General features: G+C 51.1%; 1 protein-coding gene across 6 annotated transcripts in view; it reads right to left on the bottom strand.

Moving 5' to 3' along the window:
• Window positions 1-549: 549 nt before the first annotated feature.
• The window catches only part of LOC119976176 (phospholipid scramblase 2-like), a 70,288-nt gene continuing 56,356 nt past the window's right edge, over window positions 550-14,481 (bottom strand). For 4 of the 6 annotated variants that reach the window (XM_038816455.1, XM_038816454.1, XM_038816456.1 and 1 more), the window contains one exon: window positions 12,670-13,021. In XM_038816455.1, coding sequence (XP_038672383.1) covers window positions 12,821-13,021 — 201 coding nt within the window. In that variant the 3' untranslated portion in view covers window positions 12,670-12,820. Of the gene's footprint in view, window positions 853-974; window positions 1,054-12,669; window positions 13,022-14,481 lie in introns of those variants that run through there. The other 2 variants (XM_038816453.1, XM_038816457.1) reach the window with 2 other exon arrangements.

Here is a 14,481-nt window from a genome sequence, read left to right on the forward strand (position 1 = left end):
CCTCCACCCTATCCCAGAACCCAGTAAAACCCGCCACCCAACACTAAAGGGCAATTTTGGACACTAAGGGGCAATTTATTCGTGGCCAAATCCACCTAACATGCACATCTTTGGGACTGTGGGAGGAAACCGGAGCACCCTGAGGAAACCCACGCACACACGGTGAGGATGTGCAGACTCCGCACAGACAGTGACCCAAACCGGAAATCGAAGCCTGAGACCCTGGAGCCTGGTGAAGCATTGTGCTAACCACAATGCTACCCGTGCCTTCCAACTCTAATGAAAAGTGATCAACCTCAAATGACTTAGACTTAGAAGTCACTGGATTTTGTTGGGATATGGTTCATGACTTAGAATTCCTACAGTGCAGACAGAGGCCATTCGGCCCATCAAGTCAGCCCTGACCCTCCGAAAGAGCACCCTACCGAGGCTGCCCTATTCCTGTAACCCCACCTAACCTTTGGACACTAAGGGGCACTTTAGCATTGCCAATCCACCTAACCTGCACATCTTTGGACTGTGGGAGGAAACCGGAGCACCCGGAGGAAATTCCATAATTTTCTGATTTTTATTTAAGAATATACACACATGTATTCCATGGTGTCGTGTCAAGATCAATTGCTTGTGAACTTTAGAGGAAAATTATTGCGCGTACACCACCATATGATTATCTCTTTTGCTTCAGTGCCTCTTTCTCCCTACACATTCAACATGGTCATACGTCACCTCACTAGGCATCAAAGCCAAAACATTTCAATGAGAAAGCAATGTAAGTAATGTCCTCAAGGAATTGCAGATCCATCAGTAATGGGAAAAGAAAGTCTTGAAAGAACTTCACAACGTAGTTGATCCCTGTAAATGCAATTACAAAAGCAGCAGGGTTATTGTTTGCAATTGTAACAGAGTTACAATGAATTAATGTTGGTAAATTTATGCACAGAGAAGAGAGGAGAATTAGTCATGTGTTTACTCACTCAGATTGTATCTTTCTTCATCTACCACATCCCAATCATCTGCTTCTCATCGTGGTCGCTTTTCAAAGTACATAAAATCCTGCAAAGGGACAGTTTTCATTCAAACATCAATTTGTACAGCATTTTAATGAGGAAAAAGTATCCACAGGCACTTTGCAGAAGCATTATCAGAGAACAACTGACACCGAGCCGAAGAGGAAGAGTCCTAAAGGAGGAAGAGGAGGCTGAAGTTTGGAAGATGTCCAGGGAGGGAATTCTAGAGGGACTAAAGCCCAGGTGACTGAAGGTAGTGATGCCTAATGGTGGGGCAAAGAGATTTTCAGGAGGCCAGAGTTGGCAGAGTTCTTGGAAAGTAAGGACTGGAGAAGCTCACACAGGGAGAGGGAGTAGTGAGACAATGTAGAGTATTGAACACAAAGATGAGACATTTAAATTTGGTGCATTTGGATTGGATTGGATTGGATTTATTTATTGTCATGTGTACCGGGGTACAGTGAAAAGTATTTTTCTGTGAGCAGCTCAACAGATCATTAAGTACATGAAATGAAAAGGAAATAAAAGAAATTACACAATAGGGCAACACAAGGTACGCAATGTAACTACATAACTCCGGCATCGGATGAAGCATACAGTGGTGTAGTATTATGAGGTCAGTCCATTATAGGGCTGTTTTGGAGTTGTAACAGTGGGGAAGAAGCTGTTTTTTAGTCTTTTTGTGCATGTTCTCAGACTTCTGTATCTCCTGCCCGATGGAAGAAGTTGGAAGAGTGAGTAAGCCGGGTGGGAGGGGTCTATGATTATGCTGCCCACTTTCCCCAGGCAGCGGGAGGTGTAGATGGAGTCAATGGATGGGAGGCAGGTTCGTGTGATGGACTGGGCTGTGTTCACGACTCTCTGAAGTTTCATGCGATCCTGGGCCGAGCAGTTGCCATACCAGGCTGTGATGCAGCCAGATAAGATGCTTTACATGGTGCCTCTGTAAAAGGTGATAAGAGTTAATGTGGACGTGCTGAATTTCCTTAGTTTCCTGAGGAATTCCCTAACAGCACTATGGGTGTACCTACTCCTCAGGGACTTCAGCGGTTCAAGAAGGCAGTTCACCGCCGACTGCTGAAGGACAACTGTGGACGTGCAATAAATGCTGGCCTCACTAGCGATGCACACATAAATGAATTTTTAAAATGTTGAACTTGATTTCATCCTCCCTCATCTGTTTTCAGTAAGGGCCACTGGAAATTATTCAGAAGCAGGCGATTCTAACTGCTGTTTGCCGCTTCTCCCTAATGCTGAGATGCGAAGGTCATATGGAGGTATTAACCATTCATGATACTTCTTAAGAATGATATTTAGAAATGTTGAAACTGATGCTTTCTCTTCTACCTTAATTCTGTAATTGAAACTTCATTCCTTCTGGTTGAGGACAGTTGTGTATCATATGGGTCACCATTACTGAGATGGGCTTTCAATTCCGGATTTATTAATCAAATTTAAATTCGACCAACTGCCATGGTGGGATTTGAACCCATGTCCCTCATGCATGAGCCTGTGCCCCTGGATTACTGGCCCTGTTACTCCACCATGACACTACCATCTGCCTCTAATATACATGAAGATAGTTAAATAATTTCCTAGCCTGACCGTCAAAGCTTGGCGTGAACCCTGATTTTATCACGGGGGGGGGGGGGGGTTGGCAGCACGGTGGCCTAGTGGTTAGCACAGCTGGCTCACGGCGCTGAGGTCCCAGGTTCGATCCCGGCTCTGGGTCACTGTCCGTGTGGAGTTTGCACATTCTCCCCGTGTCTGTGTGGGTTTCGCCCCCACAACCCAAAAATTTGGCCACGCTAAATTGCCCCTTAATTGGAAAAAATAATTGGGTAATATAAATTTAAAAAAAGAAGAAAAAAGGAAAAAAAAATTATTACTGGATGGGGATTAGCAGGTAGCGGTGGAAGTTGGTGGTCAACTGTCTAAGGGTCCTCTTGCCATGAGGATTATAGTCGGTATAGGCTAGGCTTTGCTCATTATCATGTCGGACATTAACTACAAAATGCTGAAGGGCTTGTAGCAATGCTTCCTTCTCCATGGTGGAGTACTATTTTTGGCTCAGACTTAGTTTCTTCAGAAAATATCCCACCAGTCTCTCTGTTTCTGACTTGTCATCTTGTAGGAAAACTATTCCCACCCCTGGGTTGCTGGCATCCATGGCCATTTTAAAGGGTTGGAAAAATCAGGAATGGCCAACATTGGGTCGCTTACCAATTTGGTCCCCAATTTGTCAAAAGCTGTTTGGCATTCTGCAGACCATTGAATTTTTGCATTACATTAATCAAAACTTACCGCTATGGTACTAAAATTAGGTACAAATTTTCTGTGAAGCACGCAAGTGCTGAGGAACCTCAAAATCTCCCTTTTCATTTTGGGAACGGGGAAATCTAGTAAATCTAGCCATTACCTTGCCTGTTCTGGATCCTACTCATTCCTGTCCCACAACATGTCCTCGGTAGGTCACATTTGCTTTGGCAAATTCGCTTTTTGCCGAATTCATGATTAAATTGGTCAACTGCGGCAATTTAAATAATTTAATAGACTATTAAGGATATAATGTTGGAATTGTATAAGACACTGGTGAGGACATAACTGGAGTACTGTGTGCAGTTCTGGTCACCGCATTACAGGAAGGACGTAATTACTCTGGGGAGGGTGCAGAGGAGGTTTACAAGAATGTTGCCTGGGCTAGAAAAGTATAGCTACAAGGAGAGATTGGATAGATTGCGGTTATTTTCTTTGAAACAAACAAGGCTGAGGGGTGACTTAGTTGAGGTGTACAAAATTATGAAGGGAAGAGATAGGGTAAAATTGTTTCCCTTGGTGGAGAATTCTAGAACCAGGGTACATAGATTCAAGATAAGTGGCAGAAGATGTAGAGGGACATAAAGAAGAATGTTTTTGCGCAAAGCATAATGAGTGTTCGCTGCCCGAGTTGGTGGTGGAGGCAGAGACCCTAAACGTTTTTTTTAAATACCTGGATCTGCACTGTACATGTTCTAAGCTCCAGGGCTATGCGGGACCGTAGGATTAGGAAGGGCACCTGGGTGTCTTCAGGCTGGCATGGACACGATGGGCCGAATCGCCTCCTTCTGTGCTGTAATTTTTCTATGATTCTACAACTCCTCCAATTGTCCTGCATGCTCCTTCCATGTGTTACTGTAAACCACCACATTGTCCAAGTAGACCACACGGTTAGGCACCCTAGCCACTACTTGATGTATGAGTCATTGAAATGTAGCTGGTGCACTTTTAAATCCAAACTGCGTCACTTTACACTGACACAACCCCTTGATGTCACACAGGTGGATAGCTCTTTAGGCCTAGAAACCTGCTAATACCCCTTTAACAAATCGATCTTTGAAAGGAATGACGCACTGGCTATCCTAGCGATATAGTCCTCCAACCTGGGAATCGGATACAAATCCGTTTTGATGATGGCATTGACCTTCCAGTAGTCTATACAGAACCGTTTGTCCCATCCGGCTCAGGTACTAACACGACCGGCGAACTCCAGGTACTCTGACTGAGCTCAATTAAATGATTCTCCACCAGATAAAGTGATGCAGTTTAGGCCATTCTACCATCCAGTGGTGATGTGACTTCAATCTCTGGTGATTTACTTTGTTCAGCCATTGCTCTGGTCATCACACATGACGAAAAAACATCTGGAAACTGTTCCTGTAACTGTTCTGACTCCATATCTTTTCCTCAGACTCTCAGTTATCATGGGTGAAGCTATAACCTTCACTCCTGCCATATCATTCTCAAAAGTTAATTTCCTCCATCGATTGGTAACCACTTAAGCACACTGACAACAACTGGACCTCATAATAAATCACATTCCAATTGCACTTTATACAATGGAATTGGGATATAATCCCCATTTATCCCATTCACTAACACCTCAGCTTTCATTGAACTCACTGGAGAGAAAACCAAATGCCTCTCCAATAAGAGAGTTTACATAGCACCTATGTCTATTAAAATAGTTATGGGTTTGGCTGCATTATCGGATGAAAATGGGTTGGTCTTCCCCTCAGACAAAAACCCTTCATATCTCACATCTACCTCATTCGCCCTACCTGCTCCCACAGCAGTATTTACCTCAGGTCTCCTAGTTCTAACTAGAACTACAGTCTGCTCTGTAATATTCTCCAATTTAATTCCCTTTTCAGAATCCTCCTTCTGAATCACAACAAGTCCCATGGGCTTGCCTCGCAACTTCCAATATGCTGAACAAATGCGCCCCAATTTATTACAAAGGTAACACCTAGGTCTTCGAGCCTCACCTCCACCCTCAGAACCTTCCTTCCAAATCTCAGGATATCGCAAAGCATTTCCAGCTATCCATTCCTTGCCTAGGAAAGGCTACCTGCCTTCCTTTCCCTCTCCCACTCCCTGTCTTTTAAAAATTTTGGGATTGACGGAACAAAGGTTTAAGATTATTGATTAGCTCATAATCATCAGCAATGATTGCTGCTTGTCTAGCAGTCATCACCCTTTGGTCTTCAACAGGAGTTCTTATCACAGAACGTAGTGAATTCTTAAATTCTTCCAAGAGAATTATTTCTTTCAGAGTTTCATAGGTTGTTTCAACTCCCAATGTGTGTACTGACCAATTAAAGTTGTTCTGCTCAAAATAACTCTGTCCCGGCTGTTTCCTCAAATTCCTCAAATTCTGAAACGTTTGCCAACATGCCTCCAAGGCTAGCACAGTGGTTAGCACTGCTGCCTCACAGAGCCAGGGACCCGGGTACAATTCTGGCCTTGAGTGACTGTGTGGAGTTCCTTAGGGTGCTCAGGGGCGGGATTCTCCGACCCACCCGCCGGGTCGGAGAATCGCCGGGGTCCGGCGTCAATCCCGCCCCCGCCATGTGCCGAAGTTTCCGGCACCAGAGATTTGGCGGGGCGGAAATCGTGCCGCACCGGTCGGCGGGACCCCCCCCCCCCCCCCCCAGCGATTCTCCGGCCCGCAATGGGAAATGGCCCGTGAACGCCCTGCGGCCTCTCTGGGCCGATGACATAGAGGAGGCGTGCACCCAAGACGACCTCGGGCTTGCGGCACAGCTATCTCCCACACCATCCACCATCCAAGAGACACTCACCCCGGTTGGGCTATTTAGTGATGAGGCTCCTGGGTCACAGTCTGGGTCACACATCACAGCTGAGCAGGTACAGCAGGTGGAGGTTGGAGCAGCCGAGGGCCCAGACTGGCGGAGAGCAGGCCAGGCCCAGCATCTAGCTGGCTCCCAGACGTTTTCCGAGTTCCTGGAGTTTCTCAATTCACCCGCACAGCCAATGCATCAAGAAACCCAGGGACACAATGACGGGATGAGGGCTGTCTTCCAGCATCTGCAGACGCAGTTAGAGGAGTCGAACCGCGTCCAGGAGCAGGGAGTGGTGCCGCTCATGGCAGCAACCCAGGCCGACACCGCACGGGTGGCATCCCGCGTGGAGGAAATGGGTCAGGTTATGCAAGGCGTTGGGCTTAATGTGCACACGTCATCCTCGGCCCTGGACAGGGTTGCCCTCTCACAGGCAGCAATGCGCCAGAGCCACCACGACATTGCCGGCGCGCTGCGGGCCTTGGCCGAGTCTCAGCAGGTCATGGCCCAGTCGCAGCAAGCCATGGCACAGTCACAGCAGTCGATGGCACAGTCCCAGCAGTCAGTCGCGGAGAGCATCAACCGCCTGACACACGTGCTGGATGGCGACGTGCACTCACAGGTTGAGATCGCACAGTCCCTGGTGGGAATGTCTAACTCTCTGGACTCCGTCTCTGCAAACCTTCGGATCCTGGTGGATACCGTTGCAGGCCTCCAGGACTGGCAGCGCCAGGTGTCGGTGGCGCGACGGGGCACCTCCCCGCTCGCACCTCTGTCCCACAGTGAGGCCCGGGGGCCAGCGGGCTCCCCGAGGGAGGAGGAGGTTTCGGGGCCCGTCCCATTAACTCCATCACGGGACGTCCCAGAATTCTCGGTCTCCCCCCGTCCCATCCTTGGTGCATCGGGTGGGCAGCGGGTAGGGCCCGTAAGGCAACAAAGAGAGACACAGAGTAAGTTGGCACGGGTGAAGGGCACAGTTTAGTTGTAGGGGCTAGGGCATCTGTAAATTATTGTTAACATTAAACGCACTGTTCTACATTACTTGTAATACCGTGTGATTGTTCCACAGCCACAGGGATTGTGATGGTGACCGAGTGTCGCTGGGGTTGACGAGTGGTGAAACTTCGGTGCCGGGTGTGCAGTCGCTGCCCCTCCCCCCACCCCCTCCCACAGCTAGCCCACGCGGGCACGTGATGGAGTGTCCGTGACGAACTCAGCGGCCACCAAGGTGGATGGTTCAGCTATTGCCATGGGTCAGACTCTCTCTAACGATTCTGAGCTCACAGCTCATCGAAGAGTGGGCTGTCATCATTCCACATGGCACTGATCACACCCGCTGACACAGCCATCAATGTTGTGCCATACCGTCTGGACCCAGTGGTAAGGGTGATGTCGAAGTGGAGCAGTGTACACTGAGAGGGAGTCGGGGGAGGAGGGGGGAGGGTTTGTGGTGGTGGCAGTTGTGCGTTGACCCTCTGCACGACTGGCGATGCAGGTGGTGGTTTGGTGTTCAGCGGGGACGTCGCATGCGACGCGTGAACCGTGCTGCCACCAAGGCGTCGCGTGCCCGCCATCCTCGCCGGGTCCGTCGGGTCCGTCGTGCCGCCTCCTGGGCATCACCAGCACCTGGGTCGTGTCTGTGTGCTGCGCCCGCCACTCCGTCAGCCTCCTCCTCCTCCCTCTCCTCCTCCTCCTCCTCTGTGCTGGCACCACTGCCACTGGCTTCTCCCTCTGCCTCCTGCAGCAGGTCATCTCCCCTCTGAATCGCGATGTTGTGCAGCGCACAGCAGACCACAACAATGCGAGCAACCTTGTCGGGCTGGTACTGCAGGGCCCCTCCAGAGCGGTCCAGGCACCTGAATCTCATCTTCAGGAGCCCAAGGCAGCGCTCCACCACACCCCTGGTTGCTGCATGGGCCTCGTTGTATCGGGTTTCCGCATTGGTCTGAGGCCTCCGTATATGCGTCATCAGCCAAGACCTCAGCGGATAACCCCTGTCGCCTAGCAACCAGCCCCTCAGCCGGGGGGGACGTCCCTGAAACATCGCAGGGATGAACGACTGCGCCAGTATGTAGGAGTCATGCACACTCCCTGGGAACCTTGCACAGACGTTCATGAACCTCATGTGGGGGTCGCATACCACCTGGATAATCATGGAGTATGACCCCCTCCTGTTTGTGAAGACCTCCCTGTGGTGAATGAGATTCACACGGTATTATAAGTTACCAATGTCACTCTGTTCCCATTGTATATATGTACCGATATTGTAAGTGCAGTTGCACTACCTGACCACCAGGGGGAGTAGCTCTGGGAGTACTCGAGAGTTTGTACTGGGCTCCCCCCTTGGCTCTGCCCAGAACTCCTCCCCCTGGAGCTGCTGTATAAAGATCCGTGCCACAGAGCCAGCCGGCCAGTTCATCGAAAGTTCAATGGCGAACAGGTTGGCTCTGTTGTAAGTATATTAAAACCGCTATTCTAATCCTACAAGCACCTGTTCGTAGAATTGATGGTTCCATCACTCCCTATCCCCTGCAGGCGGGCGCATGGAGACATGAACACAATCGATTGCACCCTGCACCATTGGTATCCCGGCCACGCTGGCAAATCCACGAGCTCGTGAATCTTGACTTGCTCGGTCCTCGGGAAAGGTGATGCAGCAGTCCGCGATGGCATAGAGGGCGTCGGTCACATCCGGATGCACCTGTGCACCGATGACTGGGAGATCCAGGAGAGGTCCCCGCTCGGAGACTGGAAGGAGCCGGTCGCATAGAAGTTAAGAGCGACCGTCACCTTGATGGCAACCGGGATCGCGTGTCCTTCCCCCGTTCCACGTGGGGCGAGGTGCGCCACGAGGTGACAGATATGTATCACCGTCCGCCTACTCAGCCGGAGTCTCCTCCTGCAGGTGATGTCTGTCATTGTTAGGAAAGAGATCCGGGCACAGTACACCCTCGGTCTTGGTCGTCGCCTCTGGCGCCGTGGTTGCACCCTCACTCTCTCCTCTTCCTCCTCCTCCCCCCCATGCTGCTCGACGACTGGCAACTCCTCGGCCCTTCCCTCTGCTGCTGCAGCTGGCCCTGCATCTACTGCGGGTTGTGGCTGTGGATGCTGCTGCATCGCCAAATGCAGTACAGCGGCCCCAACCACTGCGCAGAACATAGCCGTTCTGTTCCCATACATCGTGCTAACCTACAGAAGGGTGGTGGGGGCAGAGAAACGGGACATGTTAGACGGAGGTTAGTCGACACCTCGGCAGCCGCCTGCCACGGGATAACTGTGTGTCCCGGTGGCCTGGTCGCGCTGCTGACACGCGGGCAGCCTAACCCCTGGTCACTTTCTGCATCCAACGGGTAGTTAACTACGTCCTCCTCACCGGTGCGTCAGTGGCCTGTGGCCGTAAGCCACAGGGGAACCAGCGGCCGTGTACTCGTGACCGGCACGCCATGGCATGGTGGCAGACACTTTGTAACCGGGGTTGGACGGGCCACTCGCTCACTCTCTCCCTACCCCTCCACTCCCACTCCCCCCCTCAGTCTCCCATTTCCCCCTCAGTCTCCCACACTCCCCACCCCTCCGTCTCCCACACTCTCCCCCCCTCAGTCTCCCACACTCCCCCCTCCATCTCTCACTTCCCCCCTCCGTGTCCTACACTCCCCCCCTCCGTTTCCCACACTCCCCCCCTCAGTCTCCCACACTCCCCCCTCCATCTCCCACTTTCCCCCCTCAGTCTCCCACACTCCCCCCTCCGTCTCCCATAGTCCCCCCTCAGTCTCCCACACTCCCCCCCCCTCCGTCTCCCACTCCCCCCTCAGTCGCCCACACTACCCCCTCCGTTTCCCACACTCCCCCCCTCAGTCTCCCACACTCCCCCCTCCATCTCCTACTTCCCCCCTCAGTCTCCCACACTCCCCCCTCCGTCTCCCATAGTCCCCCCTCAGTCTCCCACACTCCTCCCCCCTCCGTCTCCCACTCCCCCCTCAGTCGCCCACACCCCCCTCCGTCTCCCATAGTCCCCCCTCAGTCTCCCACACTCCCCCCCCCTCCGTCTCCCACTCCCCCCTCAGTCTCCCACACTCCCCCCCTCAGTCGCCCACTTCCCCCCTCAGTCTCCCACACTCCCCCCTCAGTCTCCCTCACTCCCCCCTTTCGTCTCCCCCCCCCCCCCCCCACCCCGCTCTGGACCCCCCTCCCGTTCTTGGGGATGCCTTCCCCATTGTGGCCAGACTCCAGCAGTGCGCTGAGCGGTGCGCTGAGCGGTGCGCTCACCTCCTCGAAGCTCTCGTCAGCCAGCACGACTGGTTGACGAACTTGAAAAGCAGGTGTGTTGGCCGGCGTGAAAACATTGTGTGATGACGTCGGGACTTCGGCTCATCTGGGCCGGAGAATAGCGGGGAGGGGGGTCAATAAGTAGGGCTTCTGGTCGTGTCGGGGGGGTCTGTTGAGGCCTTTGCCGGGAATGCCGACGTGTAGTTTATGCGGGGTTCGGAGAATAGCGGGGAGGGCGTCGGACCGGTGTCACCGTGAAAATCGGCGCGGCCCGCTATTCTCCGAACCGGCGTGAGAGAGGAGAATCGCGCCCATGGTCTTGAACGTTGACCTTTTAATGAGGCCCCTCTTTGGCTTCTGTTAGGTGTGCTTCTCAGCGGTTAAGTTCCCCAAGCAACTTAAAGTGCCTGACACCATGGAAAGAACCAAGCAGGCAGTGTTAAAATTTCTCTAACCTTTATCATGGCAGACGCCTATACACCATTCCTCCATCTGGTGCATCTCTAGGTTTTTCCCAAGAGCTGCTTTATTGTGTTCACTTTGCCTACATTCTGCCCAGACTAATCCCATTCTCTTGCTGTCTCCTCAAAGGCTTTTGCAAACCTCTTCAACTAATGGTCCTGTATCTTTGGTTAATGCTGCAGTGAATTAAACAATCATAGCCACCCGCAACATTCTGATATCTCTGTGAGAAAGATCCTTAAATTTCCTCTTTTATTTACCAACTGCTTTGATTCAACTCGTAGTCTTGTGCACAGCAGGTCCTGTGGCATTGTGGCAGTGTTCTCTACCTTTGGGTTCAAATCTCACTTCATGACCTGTCGGCCACAGAAGTAGGTGTTTTTGTAATGTGGCCAAACAGTTTGTAATTCCTGTAACAGTAACCTGTAACAGGGGCTGGTTTAGCACAGGGCTAAAGCGCTGGCTTTTAAAGCAGACCAAGGCAGGCCAGCAGCATGGTTCAATTCCTGTATCAGCCTCCCTGAACAGGCGCCGGAATGTGGCGACTAGGGACTTTTCACAGTAACTTCATTTGAAGCCTACTTGTGACAATAAGCGATTTTCATTTCATTTCATTTCATTTAAAAGACATGGGGCTGGATTCTCCGCCCCCACCCCTCCGGACTCCGAAATCACGTTCGGCGTCAGGGCGGAGAATCCATTTTGCCGCGTGAAATCGGGACTGGCGCCGGTTTCGCAATTCTCCGCCCCCCTGAAAATCGGCGTACTTGTGGAATATGCTGTGCCGAGTATTCACCGCCTCAGGTCATTGCCTGAGGCCCGCCCAGCGATGCTCCGTCGCCGACCGGCCGAATTCCTGATGGCATGGTTCTAACGTGGTCCAACTGTCCATGATCCTTGTGTGGTGGCTGCGGACTCAGTCCGTGACCGCCACAGTCGGGGAGGTCCGATCGGCGGGCGGGGGGGGGGGGCTTCATTCGGGGCTGGGGTCAATGTGTGCAGGTGGTCCGGGGCGTGTGAGAGGCCGATGTAGGGCACAATTTCGGCAGTCCGCCATGGAGCATGGTTCAGCCGCTGGAGGCCGCCGCTGTGCGCATGCGCAGCCTATGACATGGAAGTGCGGGGGCAGTATTGGCAGCTGCCGCTGTGAGGTCTATGAAATGAAATGAAAATCGCTTATTGTGAAAAGTAGGCTTCAAATGAACTTACTGTGAAAAGCCCCTAGTCGCCACATTCCAGCGTCTGTTCGGGGAGGCTGTTACGGGAATTGAACCGTGTTGCTGCCATGCCAGGGGCTGGTTTAGCTCACTCAGGTAAATCGCTGGCTTTTAAAGCAGACCAAGCAGGCCAGCAGCACGATTCGATTCCCGTACCAGCCTCCCCGGACAGGCGCCGTGAATGTGGTGACTAGGGGCTTTTCACAGTAACTTCATTGAAGCCTACTCATGACAATAAGCGATTTTCATTTCATTTCATTTCATGCCATGGTCTGCGTTCAAAGCCAGCGAATTAGCCCTGTGCTAAACAGCCCCAGCTTGCTAGCCACCAGCAAAATGGGGAATCTGTGGCCTGAGTCACAGAATCCCAAAAACAGAGCATCCAGCCCAGGGGGTGTGATACTCCGGTCCGCCAGACACGTTTTCCTGGGCGATGCGTCTCGCCAGCAGCGGGATTCTCCGTTCCCACCACCTGCCAATGGGATTTTCCATTGTGACCATCCCATGCCTCCGGGTGCACTGCCGGCGCAATGGAGTATCCTGCCGGGAGAGAATCCAGCCCATGGTACCTGGAGGGAAAGGACATTCATGCATATCAACGGAAATAATAATCTATGTTTATCCCTTCAGTTGCTAAAAAAAATATATTTTGAACACTTTTACTAAATTTTCTCGCAATCTTCTTAGTTTGACAAGCTAAGCAATCTTGCTTTGTAATCCAACTCTCTCAGTTCTGCTATCAAGCCGATTAATTGGCCACATGCTTCACCGCAACCTTTATACTTACAATTAAAAAACAGGCGCCCAACAGAGTCGTTTTAATCCTAACATCCAATGTCATTGGAAAGTCAACCACAAAGTTATCTACATCTGTGAGAACTTCAGTAAGCATTCCACTCCAGTTCTTTGCTATCTTCCCAATTGTTTTAGATTCATCAAGGTTTTTAATCTGTAATAAAACAATACAAATTGTATCAGTGCAAGACCTCTATTGTCACCCTTTCCACAAGCATTCACTTCCTCCACTCCCGATGCGTAGTGGCAGCCGTGTGTACCATCTATAGATGCACTACAGGAACTTGTCAAGGCTCCTTTGAGAGCACCTTCCAAACCCATGACCATTACCATCTGGAAGGACAAGGGTAGCAGATTCATTAGAACCCCACCACTTGGAAATTCCCGTCCAAGTCATTCACTGCCCTGACTTGGAAATATATCACAGTTCCTTCACTGTTGTCGGGTCAAAATCCTGGGATTGCTTCCCAAACATGGACTGCAGAGGTTCAAGAAACAATTCACTATCATCCTCTCAAGGGCAATTAGAGATAGTGCAATAAGTGCTGACCTAGCCAGCGCCACCCAGACCCTGTGTTTGAGTAACAAAAAAGGTATTCATGCTGTTTCAAATTGAAAAGAAAACCTTGCATTTGTATGGCACCTTTTATGTCTTCACGATGTCCCAAAATGCCTCACATCCAACTAACTACTGTTGATGTATAATCACTGTTGTGATGTAGGTTGTCGCAGAAGCCAAACGGCACATAGCAAGATCCCATAAAGAGTAATTAGATAAATGCCCACTTCAGCACGGTAGCATGGTGGTTAGCATAAATGCTTCACAGCTCCAGGGTCCCAGGTTCGGTTCCCGGCTGGGTCACTGTCTGTGCGGAGTCTGCACGTCCTCCCCGTGTGTGCGTGGGTTTCCTCCGGGTGCTCCGGTTTCCTCCCACAGTCCAAAGATATGCGGGTTAGGTGGATTGGCCATGCTAAATTGCCCGTAGTGTCCTTAAAGGTAAGGTTAAGGGGGGAGGGTTGTTGGGTTACGGGTATAGGGTGGATACGTGGGGTTGAGTAGGGTGATCATTGCTCGGCACAACATCGAGGGCCGAAGGGCCTGTTCTGTACTGTACTGTTCTATGTTCTATGTTCTATGTTCATTTGATTGAGGGAAATGATATTTCACCTGAGTCAAAAAGTATAACGTCCAAGCTCCACTCCAGGCAGACCTGGTGAGGAGAGAATGAAATATACGCTGTGTTTATATCCAGAGGGCTATCCACGTTCATACAGTGACCAGTGACTCAGTAGTTTAACCACCCGTGAAATAGAAGGTACAGAGTCCACAATCCACTCCAGCACTGGAGGCGGACAACTCTGAATTCTGGGTTGATGTCCAGTGGAGGTTACCTGTGTCCAATAGGAGAAGGTGTTGCCTTCTCTTGCCCACTCTCCAGTACGGGCGGACCCATCCTTTCACCCTTGGTTGCCTGCACCAATAGAAGGTACCACAATAATAAAAGAGGAAAACAACATGAAGCTATCTCAACTCCTCTCCTCAGTAAGTGATCCAAGAGCTTCATGACTCAGTTGGAACTTGTCTGAGAGCAGGACTATTTAAGGCAATTAACA

Source organism: Scyliorhinus canicula, chromosome 13, assembly GCF_902713615.1.
Source record: "Scyliorhinus canicula chromosome 13, sScyCan1.1, whole genome shotgun sequence".
NCBI lineage: Eukaryota > Metazoa > Chordata > Chondrichthyes > Carcharhiniformes > Scyliorhinidae > Scyliorhinus > Scyliorhinus canicula.